The 22,322-nt window shown below is 44.8% G+C and overlaps 1 protein-coding gene across 6 annotated transcripts in view; it reads left to right on the top strand.

Annotated features, from left to right (window-relative positions):
- The window catches only part of scaf8 (SR-related CTD-associated factor 8), a 68,146-nt gene that overhangs the window by 13,564 nt on the left and 32,260 nt on the right, over positions 1 to 22,322 (top strand). For 2 of the 6 annotated variants that reach the window (XR_014908940.1, XM_085392499.1), the window contains exons 3-20: positions 3,818 to 3,862; positions 3,974 to 4,135; positions 4,367 to 4,523; positions 4,630 to 4,757; positions 4,859 to 5,035; positions 5,395 to 5,474; positions 5,578 to 5,689; positions 5,786 to 5,917; positions 6,077 to 6,186; positions 6,311 to 6,504; positions 6,620 to 6,720; positions 6,968 to 7,081; positions 7,242 to 7,398; positions 7,716 to 7,846; positions 8,028 to 8,190; positions 8,269 to 8,316; positions 8,432 to 8,653; positions 8,753 to 10,502. Coding sequence is in view for 5 of the 6 variants with exons in the window: in XM_085392499.1 (XP_085248625.1) it covers positions 3,818 to 3,862; positions 3,974 to 4,135; positions 4,367 to 4,523; positions 4,630 to 4,757; positions 4,859 to 5,035; positions 5,395 to 5,474; positions 5,578 to 5,689; positions 5,786 to 5,917; positions 6,077 to 6,186; positions 6,311 to 6,504; positions 6,620 to 6,720; positions 6,968 to 7,081; positions 7,242 to 7,398; positions 7,716 to 7,846; positions 8,028 to 8,190; positions 8,269 to 8,316; positions 8,432 to 8,653; positions 8,753 to 10,488 (3,969 nt within the window). In the remaining variant the exon portion in view is untranslated. Of the gene's footprint in view, positions 1 to 3,817; positions 3,863 to 3,973; positions 4,136 to 4,366; positions 4,524 to 4,629; positions 4,758 to 4,858; positions 5,036 to 5,394; positions 5,475 to 5,577; positions 5,690 to 5,785; positions 5,918 to 6,076; positions 6,187 to 6,310; positions 6,505 to 6,619; positions 6,721 to 6,967; positions 7,082 to 7,241; positions 7,399 to 7,715; positions 7,847 to 8,027; positions 8,191 to 8,268; positions 8,317 to 8,431; positions 8,654 to 8,752; positions 10,881 to 11,140; positions 11,898 to 22,322 lie in introns of those variants that run through there. The other 4 variants (XM_085392497.1, XM_085392501.1, XM_085392498.1 and 1 more) reach the window with 3 other exon arrangements.

The raw sequence follows: 22,322 nt of genomic DNA, 5'->3' as shown, positions 1-22,322 counted from the left end.
CCTACTCTGCTTAACTCGCCACAGTTTTTGGGGTTTTCCATTAGGTCATAGTACCCGGTACCAGGTACTAAAATAGTACTGCTCGGCCGATCTACCAAGTGATCCGATACTAAAATGTGACGTCATCAGATTGCATGCCACCGATTGGCTGGTCAGTGGTGTCACTTGATGAGTCATGAGTCTCTCGTTTCCGAAAATCAAAACCGCCATTTTTGAAACAACACTGTGGTCCCCGAGTCTGACGAAAAGCCACAGACCGAGCAGTGATCGACGTCCACCTTTGCTGTAGCGTTCGTATCGCATACTAAATGCGTCACAGGACGCTCAGCAGCGTTGCTATGACGATGACCATTCACATTTAAGCTGTACTCTATTGTAATGGAAAAGCAGTCGATCCAAGTCGAGTCGTGGCGAGTTAATCTGAGTAGGTACTCCAGGGAAAAGGGGCCTAACCCTCACAATGTCCAGGTTAATTTGCGGGGAGGCAAAGAATTTAGTGCTGGTAACGCAGGAAGACATCCCATCAACAGACCAAAACTGTTGGCCTGTATTTAGACTACAAACAAGACTGGCAAACTGTCTTTTAAAAAACATGATCTGAATCCTTTTACTGAAGCCAGGACAGGCTTGTCCTCATCCTGACTAGTTACCAGGGTGCTTTACTGCTTACTCAGGTAAGGTCCTGTAGCTTGAGTTGTTGCTCTTTTGGTCTGAGTTTTTGGGGAATTGAATGCAAGTACATAAACAATGGATTTTAAACAGTTTGGTTCACAGGGGCACAAACCTGGGACATGTCATACAAAAGCAGTACTGGCCATACAAGTCAGGACTGTTGCTGTTCTTGTTGTTATACCTGTGCTGTATACCTGCAGGACTGGTCTGCATACATTTAATTCAAGCAGTGTGCTTTACCTTATTTAACAGAAAACTCTGGATTTTGCTGATATTTCTGACCTGAATTTTGAATTTGGCTAAACTAAATAGCACTTTAAAAAATTGTTACTTTTTTTAGTAAACCCAGAAATCTTTTTTGTTTGGCAAATATTTGTTTATGTGGAGTAAAAACCCCACTCTGGCCTGCATATATAACAGACACTGGCACATCTTTATAGATGTCAGCTGTGCAGGCCAAAATATCTAAGAGTTGCTAAGTGGTGTAAGTTGTAAATAAGGAAGAACCTTTCAGTTTCAGAGTAGTACAAGTATTTGACATTCTGGTGTTTGGATTAGTTTAAGTAATCTAAGTTACTTCTAGCTCTTGATTTATGTTAATTTACAGAAATGTATGTGGGACTTTTGAAGTCTAGCATAGATAATCCACTCTGCCATCCATGGGTGGCAGTGTAAACTAGTAAAGTGTTAAAATAAAGATGGGAGATAAATCCAAAGAAAAATCTCACTAAGCCATCAGAAGCTCTTCAGTGTATCTTGACACACATTTTCCAAAGTAGGATGTCATTCTTCAGTTCATGTTGATCTAGGGCTGGGCGATATGACCCAAAATTCATATCTCGATATTTTTTAGCTGGATGGCGATATAAGATATATATCTCGATTTTTTTATAGCCATAAGTTAAGAACAAAAAGAGAGTTCTTAGTCACACTGTGTCCCAGATGTCACACGGGCACTGTTATTTACATACAGCGTAGATGTACATGAAGAAATTACTCAAAAATAAATTATCAGCATTTATTAAATAATCATGGTCCATAAATAAAAGAAAACAATGTTGTTTTTGTGCATAACAAAAAGCTCACAATTGTGCAGTCAAAATGTAAACTAATAGACGCTGAGCATAATAACAAAGAGACAGATTTCACAGCTGCACCACGTCTCTGAACAGGTGCCGTTTGTGGTCCTTATACACACACAGTACGTATCACTCCGCGAGGCTCCTCCTCGGTAGCTGTAATCCTCCGACAATCCATCAAGTGGTGCAGCTCCGTAGCTTAGCAAAGTCATATTAAAACATTTTTTGACAGATTGCCGAGCGCTGTGTACCACATAAAATCGGTTCGCGGTCAGTAAGCACAACCAGAATTCATACATAAGGCGCACTGTCGATTTTTGAGAAAATGAAAGGATTTTAGGCCGTGCAGCCCCTCCTGGCTGCATGTCGTTAGCGCGGTTAGCTCGTTAGCGCGGTTAGCTCGCTAACACGTTGACGCCGTCCAGCCCCACGCACGGTAACTCGCTAACGGAGATTTTCCGCTTTCATCTTGTCATTGCCTGCAGGTGAAGCTATGGGGGAGGGGGAGTTGTGTTCAGTGAAGGAGAGGCGAGGCAGAGTAACGTTGCGTAGAGACGGAAGTGGTCGAAAGAGAGGCAAACCTGCGGCTCCACAAGTATAATTATAACGTAACATAGACTATATCGATATAAACGATATTGTCACATCTTATATCTCGTATGAAAATATATCGATATTTTTTTTTAAAAAAACTCGATATATCGCCCAGCCCTATGTTGATCCATCGTCATCTAAGAAGAGACCCTTCAACTCAGGATCTAAATGTTCCAACGTAGGATGAGGAGGGGACTCACTAAGAACACATTTGTATAAATTTATAGCTACACTTAAACTTTAACACACCTGTCTAGACAGTCTATATATAGCTCTGCTATAAATCTGTTTCGCACACAGGATCTGCTTGGGCAGTGAAGTGTTTTTATTTTTTTTCACGTATTGGAGACGAAGACAACAGCAGCAGAGATCGATTGCTAGTGGATAGCCCCCTGAGTCTTATTTGAAAGGTTTGGCTGTTTTCAACCCGCTACAACCGGCTCTTCCCATCCTGCGTTTCCCTACCAGTGTGTGCCTGCCCCAACACCGGCACCGCCAGAAATAGAATTCAAACCTGTGGGAAACATGAGCGATATTCCTCTGTGTGGGTGTTGGAGTGTTTTTGCTGACGCGGTCTTATTTTGCCCTGCACTGACACTCTCCCCTGAGGAAATGTTGCTCTTCTGCTTTTTCTTGCATATCACACTAATGCACAGTCATCAAGGTCATAGAACGTGGAGCTGTTTATGGTTTATGTCTGTGCTGGAAGAAGATGAACCTCTGAAATCACTGAGATGTTTGTCTTTCCAGCGTGACAAAAAAATCAGTCTTCCTGCTCAGTGTGTTAGTGCCTAATTGTTCCATACGGTGGACTGTGTGAAAGCATCTACATTTGTTGTTACTCTGCTCTTTTAGTCTTTAGGGTTTAATTTGTCACTTTGCCTGTATTTTAATTATAGAAGAATATCTATACTAGTAGTGCTACTAGTTGTCTAACTCCAGAGTGTCCTGCAGGCTGGTGTGATCATTACAGTTTTTAATCTGTATTCATGAGTTTGCTCACTCCCGCCCTCAGCCGTAATTTTGATCTTGTCTGCAAAGCTGTTAAATTTCATGACTTTATATCGTGCAGTAATTGCGATGTTTGTTCACAGACATGAATAATAACAGCCACACTGTTGCAGATAGTAAAATAATTGTTTTTTTAATTATTTGGCCCTTTTAGTTTTTGAATTCTTGTTTAAATCCACAAGAAAGTGATGATGCTGTCTCCATCTGTCATGTCTGTTGTATCCTCCTTTAACAGAACTAAGCTTTAAAAAAAGCAATTATTTATTTATTTTCTTTTTTGTGCATGTCATTAATTTGTAAATCTGAGGAACGGGGAAATAAGACGATTTACTTAAGAGCCTCCATCCAGTCTCTTTTATGTTTTTTTTAACCCTCAGTGCTGTTCCCCTTTTGTTACTGTGCTCTGCGATGTTGTTGCTCAAGTCACTCAAAATATTTTTTTCTCTTTGCTTTACTTTCAGTTCTACAAGCATGTTGTCCAGAGTGTAGAGAAGTTCATACAGAAGGTGAGTTAATGCTTTAATTAGAACCATGAGCCACATCCAGGCAGGTGCAGAGATATTCGTATGTTGCTCTGCTGTTCATATATCTCAACACCAGCTGTCTTTCTTCGACAGTGCAAGCCAGAATACAAAGTCCCAGGGCTGTATGTCATCGACTCGATCGTCAGACAGTCCCGACACCAGTTTGGCACAGAGAAGGACGTATTTGCCCCGCGCTTCAGCAAGAATATCATCTCGACGTTCCAGCACCTCTATCGCTGCCCTTCAGATGATAAGGTTAGACCATTTTTAATAGGTTTTCTGTTCCTCTCTGTGGCTTCTCATTTCTCGGTTTCCCAGGACATTATTGTGACATACAGGGCGTTCGAATGAGTGCGATCTGTTTTGTGAATGAGTATGAATGTCTCGTGTGCGATCGGTCACAAAAATATTTAAAGATCATGTGTCTGAGAGAAGGTTTTTGAGTAAATAATTTGTCTTATTGTTTTTGTGTCATCCAAATTCCAGAGTAAGATTGTGAGAGTCCTGAATCTGTGGCAAAAGAATGCGGTTTTCAAGAGTGACATCATTCAGCCTCTGTTGGATATGGCAGCGGGGATTCCTCCTCCCAGTGTCACACCCGTCATGCCCAGCAGTGCTGCCCCGGTCAACAACACTACACCCGGTCAGTAGAAGCACATTAAAGTTCAGATTTGCTCTTCTAATCACTGCTACTGTGGTGTTTAACATATCTGAACACGGCAACCTTGTGATTCTCTCTGTGTATCCAGGGACCCCGGCTACACCGGCCACTCCAGCCAACATAGTGCAGGGTCTGCCTGACTGGGCTTCGCAGATTACCAACACCGACACTGTGGCTGCTGTGGCCCAGATCTTGCAGAGTCCCCAGGGACAACAGGTAAGTGAACACATCCTCCCAAAAAGTGTTTACATCAGAGCAGCATGTGTAGCTGTCGGAGTAAGAAGGTGTTTAACTTACTTTGTTGTCGCCTGTTACAGCTCCAGCAGCTGGTGCAGAGTCTGCAGATGCAGCAGCAGAAGCCCCAACCGTCCCTGCTGCAGGCCTTGGATGCTGGCCTAGTGGTGCAGTTGCAAGCTCTGACAGCTCAGCTCACTGCGGCAGCTACTGCCAACAGCCTCAACCCCCTGGAGCAGAGGGTCTCCTCTTTTAATAAGGTAATGCTGCAGTCAGCAGCTGTGAGTTTATTTTTATGCTTCTGTGGCAGCCAGAGCTGGAGGCGTTATGTTTTTGAGTTGGGTCCATGTATATATGCACATCTCGGTTTTATTGGAGTTTTGTATTTGCAAAAACATTTGCATTCATTGAAACAAAAAACACTTTTCTTTTTGTAAGAATTCATTGGCCAGCGAGAAAGAAATGAAACAGAAATCTATAAAAGAGTTAAAACACAAAGTTAGTGGAATTTTGTATGTAAACAGTCAAAGGTCTTGTGTGCATGGATGTTGTTGAAGGCATGCATCCTTGCTTCATTTGAATTCTCTTTACTTCTACTCACATTTTGTTTCTGTTGCAGAAACTTTTGGGTCCTTTTGACTTTGGGAACGATTCAGAGCGTAATGAAGAATCTAAAAAGGACAGCTCAACATCTCAACTGTGAGTTCAGTGTGTTTGACGTTTGTTTTAGTCCTTCATTAATAGTGATTCTGCTGCTTCCACCTGAGAGTTTGTGTCTAATCACGCTGCTGACTGCTTCCAGGCCCATGGTGTCGGAGCCCATTAACAGCTCCCTCTTCCATCAGTTGGCTGAGCAACTTCAACAGCAAAACCTGGAGCAGTTTCAGAAGCAGCTGCTGGAGCATCAGCAGAAGGTAGAGCACACACACACAGAGCGGCCTTCTTGTTCAACATTATGTTTGTTCTGGATTTATGATTTGCTACAACTTGCATTCTGCATTTTTTTGCAGGCAATGAACATAGAAGGGCAGGACTCGATCTTTGGGCAAGAGAACTCAGTTTCGAATGCTCAGAGCAGCAGCCAGCCTCAGCTTCCAGAGCCAGAGAATAAGATCGACGACTCCATAGACAACCAGCAGCAGGTATGCCCGTGGGCCATTACTGCAACTTTACACTAACTTAGAGGTTGGTGTATGCACTTAATATTTGGAAAGAAATGCATGTCTAAAAGCAGGACTGCATTAAATGATTAGTTAGCTCTAGAGATGGGCTTTACCTGAAATTACCCATGGGTTTTCTAGGACATGGATCTAGATGAAGGCCCGGATGGGATGGAAGAGGAAATCTTTGAGGCTGAAGAGAAGAAGACCTTGAACACACGGTCTAGAACAAGGTCAAGGTCACGCTCCAGGTTGGTTTGACTTTTGATACATGGGTTTGATGTTTAAAAGGAACATGCTCAGGGTTTAATATTAGCATGACAAAAAGTCAGTATGGAGAGAATTCCCAAAAGGTTTGGCATTGTTTCTCCCCAGGTCTCCAAAGAGGAGACGGTCTAGGTCGCGCTCCGGCTCACGGAAACGGAAGCATCGAAAACGGTCGCGGTCACGCTCTAGAGATCGCAAGAGGAAGTCCTCGCGGTCTTATTCTAGTGAGAGACGCGCCCGAGAACGAGAGAAGGAGCGGCAAAAGAAAGGACTTCCTCCCATACGGTCCAAGACTCTCAGTGGTAAGAGGAAGTCATTGTTCTGTTCTGTTAAATATTTTAAGTTTACCACCTGCAAACCTTTTTTTTTCCCTGATGAGTAAAAGTCCCATTATTTTTTCCCCATCTCGTTACCTAGTGTGCAGCACAACTCTGTGGGTGGGCCAGGTGGATAAAAAGGCCACTCAGCAAGACCTCACCAATCTGTTTGAAGAGTTTGGCCAGATTGAGTCCATCAACGTAAGCAGACCTCTCCCTCCTTTACCCTCTAATTTTCTTGCAGTGTGTAGTTTTGATCTCTTAACAAGAAACGTAATGACGGTGCCCCAGCCTGTCATTACTGTAGCTGTTCCTAATGATCTGTCCTGTGTGTTTTTTAAATGCCTGTGTTACTATCCTTCTTTCACCAGACACACAAATCTGCCAGTATTCTCCGCTACACTCTTTTGCTCTCTTTAACCTCCCCTGTCCTCGTGTCTCTCTGCAGATGATCCCTCCCAGAGGTTGTGCCTACATCTGTATGGTCCACAGGCAGGATGCATACCGTGCCCGTCAGAAGCTCAGCACCGGCACGTTTAAGATTGGCTCCAAAATCATCAAGGTCCACATTACCTATACAGTTTATTCCATTGTGTTCTTTGTTCGTTCTACACGGTGAAGCTTTAGATTTAGGTGCACATGGTTGTATATTACAGGAAGCTACTATTAAAAAACAATAATAATAATCTGTTATCTTGACCTTTTGTGCGTCTTTGATCCAGATTGCGTGGGCTCTGAACAAAGGTGTAAAGCAGGAGTACAAGCAGTTTTGGGATGTGGACCTGGGTGTCACGTACATACCTTGGGAGAAGGTAAAGCTGGATGACCTGGATGGCTTTGCCGAAGGAGGAATCATCGACCAGGAGACTGTCAATGACGGTAAGAGGAAAGGAGCCTTTCTTTGGCACAGACTCAGGCTCTGTTAATTCTGTGGCGGTGTTTGTTGAAATAAAAGCAGGACAAACATGCGAGTTTGTGCACAAATGATGAAAACAAAACAGTTATCCAGGCAGACAAATCTTGGCATTTCATCATCTAAGTGAATTTACTCTCTGCTCCATTCCCTTTATTTATTATCCACTGGAAAACTCGGTGAGGAATAAGATTGAGTTGGAAAGAAAGAACTGAACTCCTTAATCCAAACAAATAATTGAACAGTATTTGTTTTTTGTTTTTTTTTTGGTCTGTGTCTGCAGAGTGGGAAGCTGCCAAGAATACTGAACAAGCCAAGGAAGCTGCAAGTCAGCCAGTAAGCACTGAGACTACAGCAGCATCTAACACCCAAACCGAGACCTTCAACCAGCAGGTTACCATGATGCCAGTGCAGGTACAGTCTGCCTGTAAACTGTAAAAGGAGTACACCTCCATGATTTGATTCTGATTAGTTTAGCTACACTGTTGTAAACCATTAAGAAACTTTGAGTTGCTGAAATGTGTTAAGGGATTTGTGTATCATAAAACTTGGGAGGTTACACTATTTTTCTTTTAACAGCGTTTTGTTTACACAGTCTTATATCCCTCGTATTCAGCTTCCGGTTGCACAGGCAGTTCCCAGTGCGGTCGGTTTGGTGCCTCCTGCCTTCCCTGTCACCATGGGCATACCTCCGCCAGGTTATGGGCCGCCGCCACCCTTCATAAGGGCAAGCTTCAATGCCTCACAACCTCCGCCAGGTAAATGATGCACGTGTTGTAAAAAGATGAGGCCAAGAAAAATTGACCAGCTTACACAAATGATTCTTTCTTGTCCAGGTTTCATGCAGGCTGCTCAGACAGCAGGAATGGCCTCAGCATCTGCCTGTGAGTATCTATATGCTTCACCTATGACCAGTACATGGATGTGAGTTTGAAAGTGGAGCTCCCTATTAGACTGTCAGGTTTAAATATGTTTTTGTTTTGTTTTTTTTACCTGTAGCTCTGGTTCAGCCTTCAGTGGGCTCCAGCCAAGATGCTGTCAAGGATTCACCATTCGGTGCTATGATTCCTCCAACAAGCACCATCCCAGGTAGCTTCATGCCCTCGGCTATCCCAGGAGCTGGCGTGTTCAACCCAGTGGGAGTGCAAACTCAGCAGGCCGCTAATGAGAAAACACAGTCTGCAGAGGGCATGGATGCTACTGCAGAGCTCACGCTGCAAGGTGACACATCGTTAATGTGTTTGAATAGTTTTATTTCTAGTATTCATTTTTATGTCTCCTTTTTTTAACAATTCTGTCTGCACTTGTGTTCATCTCCAGGCATGCAGAATGCTGTCCGCAGTGGAATGGGTCTGCTGGGCATGCACCCTACAGCTTCCCTCACCCACCCCCTGCATCAGTCTGGACTGAGTGGGCAGAGGATGCCCGGCCTGCTGCCTTTGGATGTGCGCCCCAACCTGCTCCAACCCGGAGCCGCTGCTCGCTTCCCGCTGCTCATGCAGCAGGCCCATGCCCAGCAAACCCCTGGCCTCCTAGACAGTCCAATCCAAGCTCAATCCCGCCCCAGGGCTCCCTTCCCTCAACTGGACCCCTTCCACCGGCCCCCCAACATAACCAGTGAAAATGTATCCAAAACAGAAGATGAGTCGTCCTCTGGAGCTGACGAGGGCAAAGACCAGGACTACCGCTTTCCTCCGATGGAAAAGCAGAGCACGGGTCTGCTGCGGACCCCTCCCCCAGAGCATAGGGAGCCCCTTGCAGGATCAGGAGCAGGCGTGAGACCACCTTTGCTCCAGACCCCAGGTACTCAGCCAGCCAGATCAAGCCTCGTAGGCCGTCTGCAGGCCCTTGCAGGGTTTACACCCGATAACCGCTGGAACCAAGCCAGAGGGGACTTTGATGAACGTGATGGCATGCGAGGAGGCCCCCAGGCCCCAGGTGGTCCAAAGGGCTTCCCGGAGGCTGGTCCCACACCTGGGCAGAACTTCCCCAGCCGCTTTGATAACCGTCCCGGGACAGCAGCCGGTGTTTCTGTAAATGCTGGAGCTGTTGGGGGGCCACAGGCTTGGAACCGTAGTGGTAATGCCGCAGCTCCTTTTGAGAGCGAGCTCCATCAAGACCTAGATGAAAGAAGACGCCCATGGGACAGGCAAAGAGATAGAGATGAAAGAGATTTTGACTTCAGGAGGGAGATGAATGGTAACCGCCGCAGCCGCGAGAGGGAGCGCGAGAGAGACAGGGGCCGCGACCGCACCAGAGAACACGAACGCGAGCGAGACCACGACAAAGAGAGAGACCGCGAACGTGGAGGCTCAGCACCCCTTCTCCCTCTGCCCACACCTCTTCTACCAACTCCACCTCTCAATCCTAACCTGACACTGAACCAAGGCAAAGTGCTTGCTCCGCTTAAACTGAACCCTCAGATTCAGCCACGATTCCAGCCCCCGCTTTTGCCTCAAGCTCAGGGCAAGCTCCCTCTGCTGGGTCTTAATCAGGCAGCGCCTCAACTTCAGATCAGGTCTCCTCCTCCATCACAGAACCAAGCAGCCGTGCCCGAGCCTGAGTCAGAAATCCCAACTCCATCCGAGGCCCCCCAGGCACAGCCGACACCCTCGACGCTTTCGCACGACCCGTCATCTGACGGCGAAGGTCAGAGCACATTGACTGAGGCGCCTCCAAAGTCAGAGTCGTCGCCACAACCAGAGACTTCTCCACGCACAGATTCACCATCCCAGCCTATAGCCCAGTCCGCCTCTCAGACCACTGCTTCTTCTGACAGTGAAACCCCTAGCCATGCCTCACCACCTGCTGAGGCATCGTCCCAGGACTCATCCATGGCCTTCACACAAGCTGCCAGCCCCCCCGAAGATACGACTCACTCTGCGGAGGAGCAGAAAAGTGGACAGAAGGATGAGGAGGAGTCACAAGAGAGACCCTCCTCTCCCCAACCGCCGGGGGTCAGTGGACCTGAGCTGGACAATGATCAGAGTGAGCCCGTGGAGGATGCTGCAAGTCTGCCAGTGGTAGACACTGTCACAGACACTGAGGGGACATAATCATCACTCAGTAGGTAAAAGATCATTTTGTAAAGTTGTCTCTTCTTCTCTGTACTCATGTCAGCAAACTACCACCACCACACGGGACATGACGAATACTGACTCACACTGTCTGATAACAAATGATTTTATCCTCACAGAAACCAGTGTACTTAAATAGAAGGCTCATTAGCTGATTTATGGTTAGAGACTTTTGTTTGTATTTTATTTCCTTTTTTCCTTTTTTTTAAGTTGTAATGCCACACCACCCATTTTAATTATGAGCTTGGTGAATTTTATCAAATTGCCTGCCAAAATGTTTCAATTGTATATGGGGAAATTTAGCTTTGACCTTCCTATGGAAGAGAGTAAGAAATCCTGGCTGTTCGACAACGGATTGATATACTTGAAAATGGCAGCTGTTGGCCCAATTTCTGTCTCCTCTTCTTTTAAAATGCTACTGCAAAGTTTTCAATGAATGCTTTTGTGGTGTCTTGCAATGCTTTTTTTTCTTCTTCTTTTTTTTTTCTCCTGAGCAGAACAAATGGCCTCCATACATTAAAACCAGAACAGCTGCTTATAATTGGAAAAAAAAAATGAGCATTTTAAATAGAAAACATGAAAATGTTGTATCCCCAAAATAAATGTCTGTAATTTGTTTCTAATTATCCAGTGAACACAAACAGAACATTACATGCCCGGGGGAAGAAAAAGAAAAAGGAGCAGAGGGATGTTCTGATGTCGGCTGCATATTGTTTTAGTTTGAAATAAACATGCTTTGTCTGTTTAAAACACTTGCTTTAGGACTGTTTTCTGACCCAGGACCAGTGGAAAATGCTTTACAGACTCGTGCGCGCACACACACACACACACTGTGTGCTGTCACTTCGGTCGATTTGATGTTCTTGTAACTCAAGTTGCTGCTATACCATCCATCCACAGAGCACTTTGTTGGATGCAACCGTGGGACTTGTAGTTTTTTTAGTCTGAGGACTTCAGCCTGTATGTTTCCCTAAGCTTTTTGCTGGGTGACTGTTGAGGATGGGATTGTGCCTTTTTGACTGGATTTGTCGTTCACGATGCTATCCAACACTACTGTGCGATGTACATCAGACTGTGCGTGCAACTCTGCTTTAGACAGCTCACTGAAAAGAACGCTCCCTGCACAGAATTGACTGACCTACAGTTTGAACGGTGGCTGCGCCGTTTGTGCAGCGCCTACCTAGAGAACAATATATCCTCCATCGTTCTGTGCATGCAGGCCTGTAGCCATGTTTTAACCTTCTGTCTTCTCTTGTTCATTTCATACCTGTAGTGGTTTTCTGTTGAGACGTACCTCTAGATATCCATAGTCTGCTGTTCTCTCAGACCAAATGTCTACTACAGGAGTTGTGATGTTGAATAAAAGTTCAAGGTGCATCAGACTTTCACTCCTTACTGTCATGAATTCCCATTCAGGCTGACCAGAATCATTATTTTGGGATTAATAGTCCAATTCACGGGATTGGATTGCATCTCAATAGTCTGTGACATTTCAAGCACCACCCACCCGCTCTTCATCAAACAGTAGGAACTCACCTGGGTTTGGTCACGTGACCACAACCCGTGATGGATCCAACACGTGCATGAAGCTAAGACAAATAGTTTCATGCGTGTTAGTCGTTTAAACTGAGTAAATCATATAAATTGAGTTCTTCACAGCTGTTTTTATCACAAAAATCAGTTTAGAGAACCAAAATACCAAAATAGCATTTTGAGACCCGACAGACTGGACAAAGGCGAATTCCACACTGCAACACAGACATCCAAGCAGACGCCACACGAGACCTGCTGCCCTTTATATTTTTTATAATTTAAAAAAATCCACACAACAAAAGGAAACTAATAAAGAAGGCCGGCTAAAATACCCCCACCCTGCCGGAGAGCTGGCTGCTACATCTGGTCGATGTGCTTACTCAGCACGCACTAGCACCCAGCTCCTCTGCGCTCATTTATGGCCTCACTAGGGTCCGAAAAAACACAAGCTGGAGGATTCATTAAAACAATCGCCTCCATCAGCGTGTCTCCTGGCACCATCTCAGCACTTTTTATTGTTATAGAGAAATGGTGGACAAGAGCAGTGCAGTGTGCTGCTTAATGTCTCTACCTCCACTTAAGCTTAGTCTCTTAGTCCAAACAATAGTCAACAAAAATAGATTGCATGTAGAGACCCGAGTTCTGGTAAGAATATCCAGTTGTGTGTCTATGACTCAGTCCATAAAGTTCTAGCTCCCACCTGCCTCCCAAAGCCTGGGCAGTCAGCCAGGTCCATCTTCCTGCTGACCTCCCGAAAGAAAGATTAGACAGCCTGGAACTTTCAATCAATGGCTATCTGTACTCAAACAGACACACATGTGCACAACAGTTGGCTAGGTCTTCCATTCACAACAATAAAAATAAATATTCGCTGGACGGAGGTCAAGCAGCTTCAGTTACATGTCTATGGCTGGGTAAAGGGCATGCCACAACTGTAGTGTGATTTATTTAGGAACTGCAGCTTTCAAATAGGTCCCGGGTATGATTTAGGATACTAGCCTATGTGAGGTTTCCTTTCTCTGCACGCTGTCCCACCTGCCTCCGATCTGAGTCTAATGCCGTTTACTGTGCCAACCCATGCGCACTTCATACTGCATATAAATTCTTTGCCTGACCTTTACCTTTTAGCCCAGCATGGGCACCAAAACTGTATTTAGTATTTATTTATTTATTGTCATTGTCAAGAACAATGAAATTGCGTTTGGGGCTTCCATACAACCCAAAAAAAAGAAGAAAATAATAAATACCCCTTAAAACCCAAGTGTACATATTTAACCCAGTGTGACTCCAATGCAATAAGACAATCCTTAGCAATAATGTTCGTAGAAATTCAGACAAAGACCTGAGAAACATGACAAAATACAACAATGCAACCCATTCAATATTATTGTACTGTGAGATATGATATCAGATATGATAGTTATCTATTTAAGAAAGAGGGGGGGGCAGGAGGGGGAAGAGAATAAAGATATGATGCACCAATGCAGACCAGTTCATTGCTATTAAGAAGTTGGATATGGTTATTGTCCGTGAGAGGGGGGCAGAGAGTTCAGGAGCCTCACAGCCTGTGGATACAGGCTGTTGGCCAGTCTGGATGTTCTGGCCTGTATAGACCTGTACCTTCTCCCTGAGGGCAGCAGATGGAAAAGTTTAAATACTAAACTGTAATGGCATGGAATAATGGTACATTTCCAGTTTGTACCCTGGCAGAAGCGCTAATGTGTGGTTTTGACTGCAGGTCAGATACACAGAAGTTCCCTGCTGTGAGGAAGTTAATTAGACACAGTGCTAGCTTTTGGCTTGTAAAAGGCTTTTTACTGTGTTGTGGGAGAATCATAAACATTTCCTACCCTAATAATGGCTAAACTTCAAGCCCTAATTTGTTCTATAAAGAGGATTTCTCAGCAATTACGCGATACACTGGAGGTCCATTTTCACAACCGCTATGGTGCTCCTGCTGCCTTAGTATTATAGCAGTGCCATTACTCCGTCTGGCCATTTGGGGTCAGTGTGGTGCTGCAGCACTTGTCAGTGCGCCGGCCTTACTGTGCTCAGTGCAGACCGGATTCTTTGAGTGTGACGGCTCAAAATCTGCAGTGCTCACCTCTCTTACCTTCTGTTCTTCACCATCTCAACAGCACCGTGGCAAAATATCGCTACATAAATCCCCCTCCTTTGAAACAACAGTAACCTTGATGTAAGGATACGGGCGAAGGAAACCACTGATCCATACGGGACCTTCATTGTGCCAGGTCCTTGAAATGAACTCATTCCATACCTTTTTGGGATCAATACAGACGTGTTGTGATAAATGGAATGAGGTCTTTTTAGTGTGAGACTTGGCTGATTTCTGCAGCTTCCCAGTTGCTGCATTCTTAATTGATTAAAGCTATTGATTAGGCCTCCTAAAGCCTCCAGACTAAAATGAGCCTTTATCTGCCATGGCCAGATACCCAGATATCATATTCACTCACTGTGCAGCCTGTGCCAGATGCAGAGAGCCAGAGCGTCTCTGCTGGTGTGACCACTCGCACAAATTCATGAGCACCAGAGATGGAGTCAGAGCAAGAGACAGAGCCATCTATCTCCCATCCACCTAGTTATGCAGGAGAGGAATCCCCTATCTCAGCTCACAGTCTGCAGCCACAGTAATTACTCAGCTCTGTGGGAGTGCGCATAACTTTTCCTCTGCTTTCAAGAAGCCACTGCCCGCCCGGCTTCCCGTTATCAGGGCCAGCAGACACTCCTAGACTGGGAGGCGTCCAAAGTTCTCCTCACCCAGGAACTTGGGCTCGCTGCAAAAGAGCAAGGTCATACAGCTGTCCCACTGTGCCACAGGAAGTGTGCGTGCAGTTAGAGCAGCACCGGAGCTGGATGTTGGTGAGGAGATTCGCTCAAGGCCACATCAGCAGTGCCTGTACTTGCAGCATACAGGTATAAGCAAAGCTCTTCGGGTTTTAGCTTTCTGTTCTTTTAGCATGAATTTTAATGTGCAGAGCCACAGGGGAGGTGGGGGTTTGTGTTTTATAGCTTTTAAAGAAGGAAAAGTTGAAAGTACGACGCCGAGGCTGTGATGGAATTCATCATGAGAGAGACAAAACACGGCCTCGGGTGACTGCACGTCAGTACTTTGCAAATTGGATGAACGGTTATGTGTTCGTGCTGTTTACTCGGACACATTTGATGCTGACAGCTCGCGTCGTGATAGAAACGTCTGTGCAATTGTACCCATCAGCCTCACCTGGACTGAGACAGCCTGGAAATAAAAGATATTCAGTAAATTCAGATGTATCACATTTAGATAAGGCTGATGATTCCCTCTCACGGAACATTTTGTCTCATTTTTTGATGAGACTTTTTTGTGTCATTCTCTCGAGATGAACAGAAATTTGATGGCAAGCAGTCTGTTTTTTCCCCCCAAGACTGCTGAGAGGAGGAGAGAGCGCCTGTTTGCGCCAAGTCAGTGTGTATTTGCATACTGAAGAGGTGTGTGTGATTGGGGGGGGGGTTAAACGCTCGTCACTGAAGACCTTTCTATACTCACATCCTTTGTATGTGTCTGTGTGTGTGCGTGCTGGAGCTGTCAGTGTGACGACTTGGTGTGCAAACACACCGGGGCAGAGACACGGGCCTCGCCGTTTAGGATGCGAGCAGCTCTTACCTCCGTGCACGCTGTCAGCGGTCCTATCTTTCCTGCCCGTACCCTCACTTCAAAACACACAAATATCAGTAAACATAGGTGCATGTAAACAGATCATGTATCTGCTAAAAGTGGCTGCCTTGAAGCGATTACACGAGCTCTGCTGGTGCTTCTACTTCTCGTCTTCAGCTGTCTCTGCATTTCTCGAAGGGTGAACGTGGGGTCATCGGGGCAGGGGATGTTAAAGGGCGCCACTGTTGGGAACAGAAGGAGGACTATAGGAAAATGAGAGTTGTCATGGAGGCAATTACAATCCACAAACACCTGATTCCCCCTCTCTGTTTTGTTTTTTGTCCAACCATGGCTCACAGCAGGCACAGTGTTGTGCTGGGTGATGGGGAGCTTATTAAATCTGCTAACACAGACAACGAATATGCATATATGTGTGCTTGGGGAGTATGCAATAGGGATGAGGCGGAAGATGCTGAGCAAGCAGGGAGCGGGCTGTTTGACAGCGCAGCACATTGTGCCTGAGAATGGGGGAAACTGGGAGATGTGTATCAGGAAAGACAGGCAGGTACTGGATGCAGCCCCCATCACTCTGACATTAGTGGTGCACACACGAGGGTGAGCCCGTTAAAATGTCGTACGCACTCTTTAACCAAATCCCAGATCGGTTTTCTCATTATGAAGCCGCCTCTCGTTTTTCTGCACTCGTCTGCAGCGACACGAGGTGTGTGACACACACATTCGTGCAGCCTTAACACACTGCAGGCCTTCTGTATTTGTTTTACTCTCATGCGCCGGGTGTTGCCTCCATTCACGGGTCTGTCATCATTTGAGAAAGACGACCTTATAAAAGCTGCTTATTAAAGGCTGACTCAGCTTCTTCCTGCAGATGTGACACCTGCTTCTTAAACCGCCAAAACAAGCTTCATTGTTTCCATTAAGGAGGATAGTGAGTGTGCGTCTACCTGCCCACACATGAATAAACAGTCGCTGTTTGTTCCCCACCCCGGGCCCTTTTAACCCCCACTCTTTTTAACCACCCCTCCTTGCCGTTTCCAAGCAGCAGCTAGCTGGTAATTAGCCCTGAAGGCCTCCTCATTGTCTGCCTGTTTGTTTGGTGAGAAGCAGATTCCCTCCTGAGAGTCGGAGGCGTCTCTCACAAGTGTGCACAAGAGACGGAGCAGACGGTGTCAAGTATAAAAAAAGAGGAAATTCCAGACTCACCAGAATGAGGCCGGAGCGAGGGGTGATGGTGGTGGTGCGTGGCATGTGATCAAACCTGGTAATGTGTTTCATGGACAGACTGCAGCACTCGTAGATGTTAGAACGTGTAGACCTGATGGAGAGTTTGAAGGCTGAAAGTAGCGCTAGGATCAGTATATTTCAAATTCAACATAAAGTCAAAGCTCCTGAAACAGCTCTGGGATCAGGAATAGCACCTTCTTTGTCTTCTTTCCAAATCCCCCACAGAATACCACACAGTCATAAATCTATTACTTTATAATGTCAAAGTCAAAGGCCTGCTGCAGTTGTACCTTATTATTTATATTCTTTAAAATATCAAATTCTTGTATTTATTCTTGTTTTTATCAAAGAAAGCCGACTTGTTGTACTTTTGAACATTTTTCCAGGTGTGTGAAGTATTCTAGCAATAGACCATTCATGTAGAAATCCCTACCACCTCAGCAGCAAATATCTGAATTAAAAAACAAGGTATCATGGAATATGCTGCAGTCTGATTTCACAATAATAAATACAGCAAATAACATTTTCGTGAAATCGATACAAGCATTTGTGATCAGTTCTTTCGGTTTATTCAGATGTTCATTTTCTTTGTTCCTGTTCACGTACGACAGAAAAAAGAGAAGAAAGTACATCATCTTTTTAATTCTAAGGTTTTGTCCTTGACGACATCATAAAGCACACCTTTACTGCTTCCATGGGAGTTGCGAGGGTGCTGCATCGGTGTGAGCACCTCTGAGCTGTGTGTTAGCTCAGTGCCAAAGGAGGAAAGACATCAGCAATGATCTTAGAGGACCTTCCCATCAATTCTCAAGGCATGTGAAACCATTTCCAAAACAATTTAAAGTTCATCATTCCACAGTGAGAAAGATTATTCACAAGTGTAAACATTAAAAAAGCTGGGGAAATGCATCCCAAGAGCTCCATTTCAGACTTTACAGGCCTCAGATAGCATGTTAAAGGTTCAAGTTAATAATATGATTAAGAAAGGACTGAACATGTTTGGCTTGTTTATAAGGGCTCAATAAAGAACACGGCAGCATGGCTTAGGTTTGCAAAATTACATCTTAAGAAACCAAAAGACCTCTGGAGCAATGTCCTTTGGACAGACGAGAGCGAAGTGGAGACGCTCGTCCATGAAGCACAAAACCAAACTCAGCACATCAGCACAAACACCTCAGACCGGCTGTCAGCACGGTGGTGGAGGGCTGATGATCTGGGCACCCAGCAGTTTGTTGGGTTGACCACAAACTCCTCTGGATACCAAAGTACTCCAGAGTCAAATGTGAAGAAATCCGTCTGACAGCTAAAGCCTGGTGGACACCGGCTCGTGGAGTGAGAACCATGACTTCAAGTTATTGCAGCTGAGAGAGATTCTGCAGGCTACAGAATCACAGGGTGGACTTTTCACTCGTTTTCTTCCTGAATAATGACACGCGGCCCACGTCACCTCTACTTGCAGCCCGGATGTTGATATGAAGAAATAGTTTTAAAAATTATTATTCGAAAAATGATTTAATTAGAAGGCAATATGACCAGCGTGTTACAGACATGGCCCTTTAAGACTGTAGCCCCATGGGCGGTGTAGTCCTCGCTGCAGGGAGAACGTGCGCCCCTCCGTGTGTGAGCGCGAGGAGTTGCTACCGAGCAGAAACGGGAGCTGGAAGCATGTAAATATAATAATAACCACTGCAGCCAAACAGAGAGCCTGACAGCCCAGTTGGAAGTAAGCTATTAAGACTCGACTGTACACTGTGTTCGTGTTTTTCTCCAAAACAATAAAGTTCTGCTGGAGCAGCCTTTCAACGCTTCTTTCTGCCTCTCGCTAGCAAAGTTGACCCAGACAGTAAAGTGAGTTCCCGGCTACGAGCCCGACACGGAACCCGAAGTATTAGCCGGAGGTCTCCTTACCGCGGAGCCGCGGACCTGTCCGAGGTAACAGAGTGCAAACATGTTGAAGGCTGTGTTAGTTCAGTGAGAGATTTATTTGGAAAGAAAACAATTTTCACTTGACTCAAAAACTAATGTGTACGCTTATGTATGGAAGCCCGTTTCCGCCACTAAATAAAAACAAAAAAGCTAGTATCCATAACTCGAAATTTCGAGAAGTATAACTCAAAATTTCGAGTTAGCTCTGCCAATCAAAAATATACGTGAATGAGGTCGCTTTCTTGTTACTCGGAAGCATATGGCGCAGAGGAACGCGCACTCAAAAACGGATCCCAACAAATTGACGCTTTCGCGAGTACGTTTGCTGATAGTAACACCATGTGATTCAGCTAATAACGCAAGGATTTGTGAAGCCAGGCTGAAAACACAAAGCAATCTGTGCATTCACGACTGGATGTAATACTGGTAGCTTAGCTGTAGCATTTGTAGCTGAGGGCTTCAGCTTCCGGGTAACGAGGAAATGACGTCATTCACGTAGATTACTGATTGGCAGCGCTAACTCGAAAATTCGAGTTACTTTTCTCAAAATTTTGAGTTAATAAATCGAAATTTCGAGTTAATATGTCGAAATTTTGAGAAAATAACTCGAAATTTTGAGTTATGGATCCTTTTTTTTAGTGGCGGAAACGGGCTTCCATACTTACGCCTGCATATTTGTTAAATACAAACAAAATTATAGCAAAAGTGCTGCCACGTGTCTGGCCAGAAAGAGCTGTTTATTTGGTAGTTCAATGAAAGGCTTCAGGTAGTCAAGAGTGAGAAAAAATTGCGTTCATGTTTGCAGTTTTTTCTTGTTAAACATTATTTGAAATTAAATAGAACAAAGAAAACACTACATTTTAGGAAATATTAGTGGGTGTTTTCTTGTTTGTTTTCTTGTACTACTTGAACACTAAAGTGGCCCTCCAGTGAGATGACGGTGCCAGAAGGGGCCCCAGGCTCATTTGAGTTTGAGACCCCGGGTGTAAGATGTCACGTGTTGTTGTTTATGGGATCATATTAGAAGCTAGAATCTCCTGATGCGTTAAACCTTTGCACGTCTTTTGAAAAACTAAAAAAGTTCAGATATGGGACACTTTGCGTTACCAAGAGAATTCTTCTCAGTTTAGCTCCTTAGAAGCAAATGTTTTTTTTTGTGGGGATTTTTAAAAAAATGTTTTATTTTTTATGGATTGTTCATACTTCTCAGTTAAACCCAAGATCAAAATGTGCGCGTGTTTCCTCAGGGTGTGGTGCTATTCATCCATCTACATTGGTCTGGTGAGAATTACCAAGGTTTGGAGCTACTGTGTTGCTCAAAGTGCAAAAAATGCATTTGAAACACTATCTGGTTATGTCTCTCTCTACAACTCATGTGGTCATCTGTTTCTATGCAACTCACTCCCGTCCAAAGGTTGGGGTGTGGCCAGCTAACATGAGGGCGGTCACCATCAGTGCTGACGTTCTGTCTCGCTGTCCCACCACAAGCATCTCATCGCAGATAAATGCATGCTCCCTTTGGCACGGTGGTGCAGTTGGCAGGTGTAGTTTCATAAGGAGAAGAAACTGCTCACAACAAGATTTCTGGAAACAGATGTTGTTACTTTCTTTATTCCGATATATTTTTTCATAGGCATAGTGCCACTTAGTTCCATTATATTGAAGAGGAGTCAGACATGTTTACGCCACATGTCTCTGAAACCTTTTAGATGGATAAGCAGCAACTACAGAGGAAAAACATGGAAATCAGAGTTTGCCGTCAATCATTCCTTTGTTTTTTGTTAATATGCATAAAAAAATACTGAAGAGGAAATTCTCCAAACACAGAAAAGTAGATCCTGAGTCCTGAGTGGTTAACCCCGTGTTCAGCGCCTCAAACTTCCCTCCTGCCGTTTGTCCAATCTGCCGAGTCTGTGGGCGTGTGTGCGGCTCTGTCGATATCGCCCGTGACTGTTCCTATGCCGCCCCGCTGATGGGGATTAAACATTCATCATCATGTTTATTAATGACCAGCAGGCATCAGGGGTCTCCAGGCTGTCACACACATGCTGCAGACAAGCTAAAGCTCACGATTTCTGGCACTTTCTCTCAAGAACTTGCACACAGAATAATAAACACACAGCTACCTGCAAAGGTGGCTTAAATATTCATGAACCCCTCCCTTTGTTGTTGCTTGTTTTCAAGCGTTTTTGATGGTTAGAAGTTCTCGTGTGTGCAGCTATCGATCCACTGGCCTGTTAAAGAGTTAAAGAACAGATTTTGTGTCTCTCTGGAGCGCCAGCCTCTCCCATGGGTGGAGGGATGGACTGAGAACATCTGTGATGGCCGACTCCTGCAGAGACACACCAGTGTGTGTGTGCAGGGTTGAGTGGTCTGTTACCTATAGAAGCTTTAGAGGAAGCGCACTCCCAGTTTATTTCTTCCTTTCTCTCTCAAATAGACATGTAATCATTTCTAAGCAGGCGGCTGCGCAGGCAGAAACCAAGCTGCCATTTTTATTCAATAAAAGCTGTGTGGCTGAAAATCCTTTGAGTTTATTTGCATCTCTGCATTTTAACCATTTTCATCATTCACTCTTCAACTCGGAGACTCGGAGATGTGCCCTCCTCTTAGGTGATACTCATAAAAACGACATACTTTGCACCACAGCCTCTGCAAATGAAATGATAAATGAGTGATGAGCAGAAGCGCACTGATGCTGCACTGCTCACAGCCTGCCGTCTCATTCTGTGTGGTTGAGCGTCTCCCTCCATACCTTCATTATTATTGTGCTCTGCTGCCTCCCCTTATCCTTTTTTTTACTCCTTTGGCCAGTCGTGTCTCATTTTACTTCTCTGCAGCTCCATCTTTGTGCTCCACTCTCCATTCTCCCCAGTGAAGCGTGTCACAGTCTGGTCCAATTTCTTGGTAACGGAGCCTCTCAGTGGGAGATGCTACCCAGATCATAAAACTCGCTTAAAATATAGTTTGTAAAGCTGTGCATTGTGTGAGTGAGGCTGAAGAGCAAACTAAGGAAACTGATCTCAAACAAAGTCAGGCTTTTAGTGGAAAAAATAGCAGTTGGCTGGTTTTTGGACCGGTTTAAATATAAACACAGATTTTAAAATGATTTCATATTCTTAGTAGATCTGAACTGGAAAAACAGAACAGGTAGAAGGCTGGCTTTTAGAAAGAAAATGCTGGCATTAACCAAATATTTGTAGAAACAACAACAAAAACTGATATATACACACTCTGGCCACTTCATTAGGGACACCTTTCTAGGTGTCCCTAATGAACACAAACGATTCCTGAGAATTTGTTGGTTACGTCCAAGATGTGAATCTCCCGTTCCACCACATCCAAAGGGGCTCCGCTGGATTGAGATCTGGTTACTGTGGAGGCCGTTTGAGGACTCGGTGTCATTTTCAAGAAACCAGTTTGAGATTATTTGAGTTTTGTGACGTTATCTTGCTGGATA

This window comes from Rhamphochromis longiceps, linkage group LG19 (assembly GCF_057381845.1).
Source record: "Rhamphochromis longiceps isolate RC_006_pf linkage group LG19, R_longiceps_female_GT1.1, whole genome shotgun sequence".
Taxonomy (NCBI): Eukaryota; Metazoa; Chordata; class Actinopteri; order Cichliformes; family Cichlidae; genus Rhamphochromis; species Rhamphochromis longiceps.
Note: the sequence above shows the minus strand (reverse complement) of the source record. Positions and strands in the feature narration are given on the sequence as shown.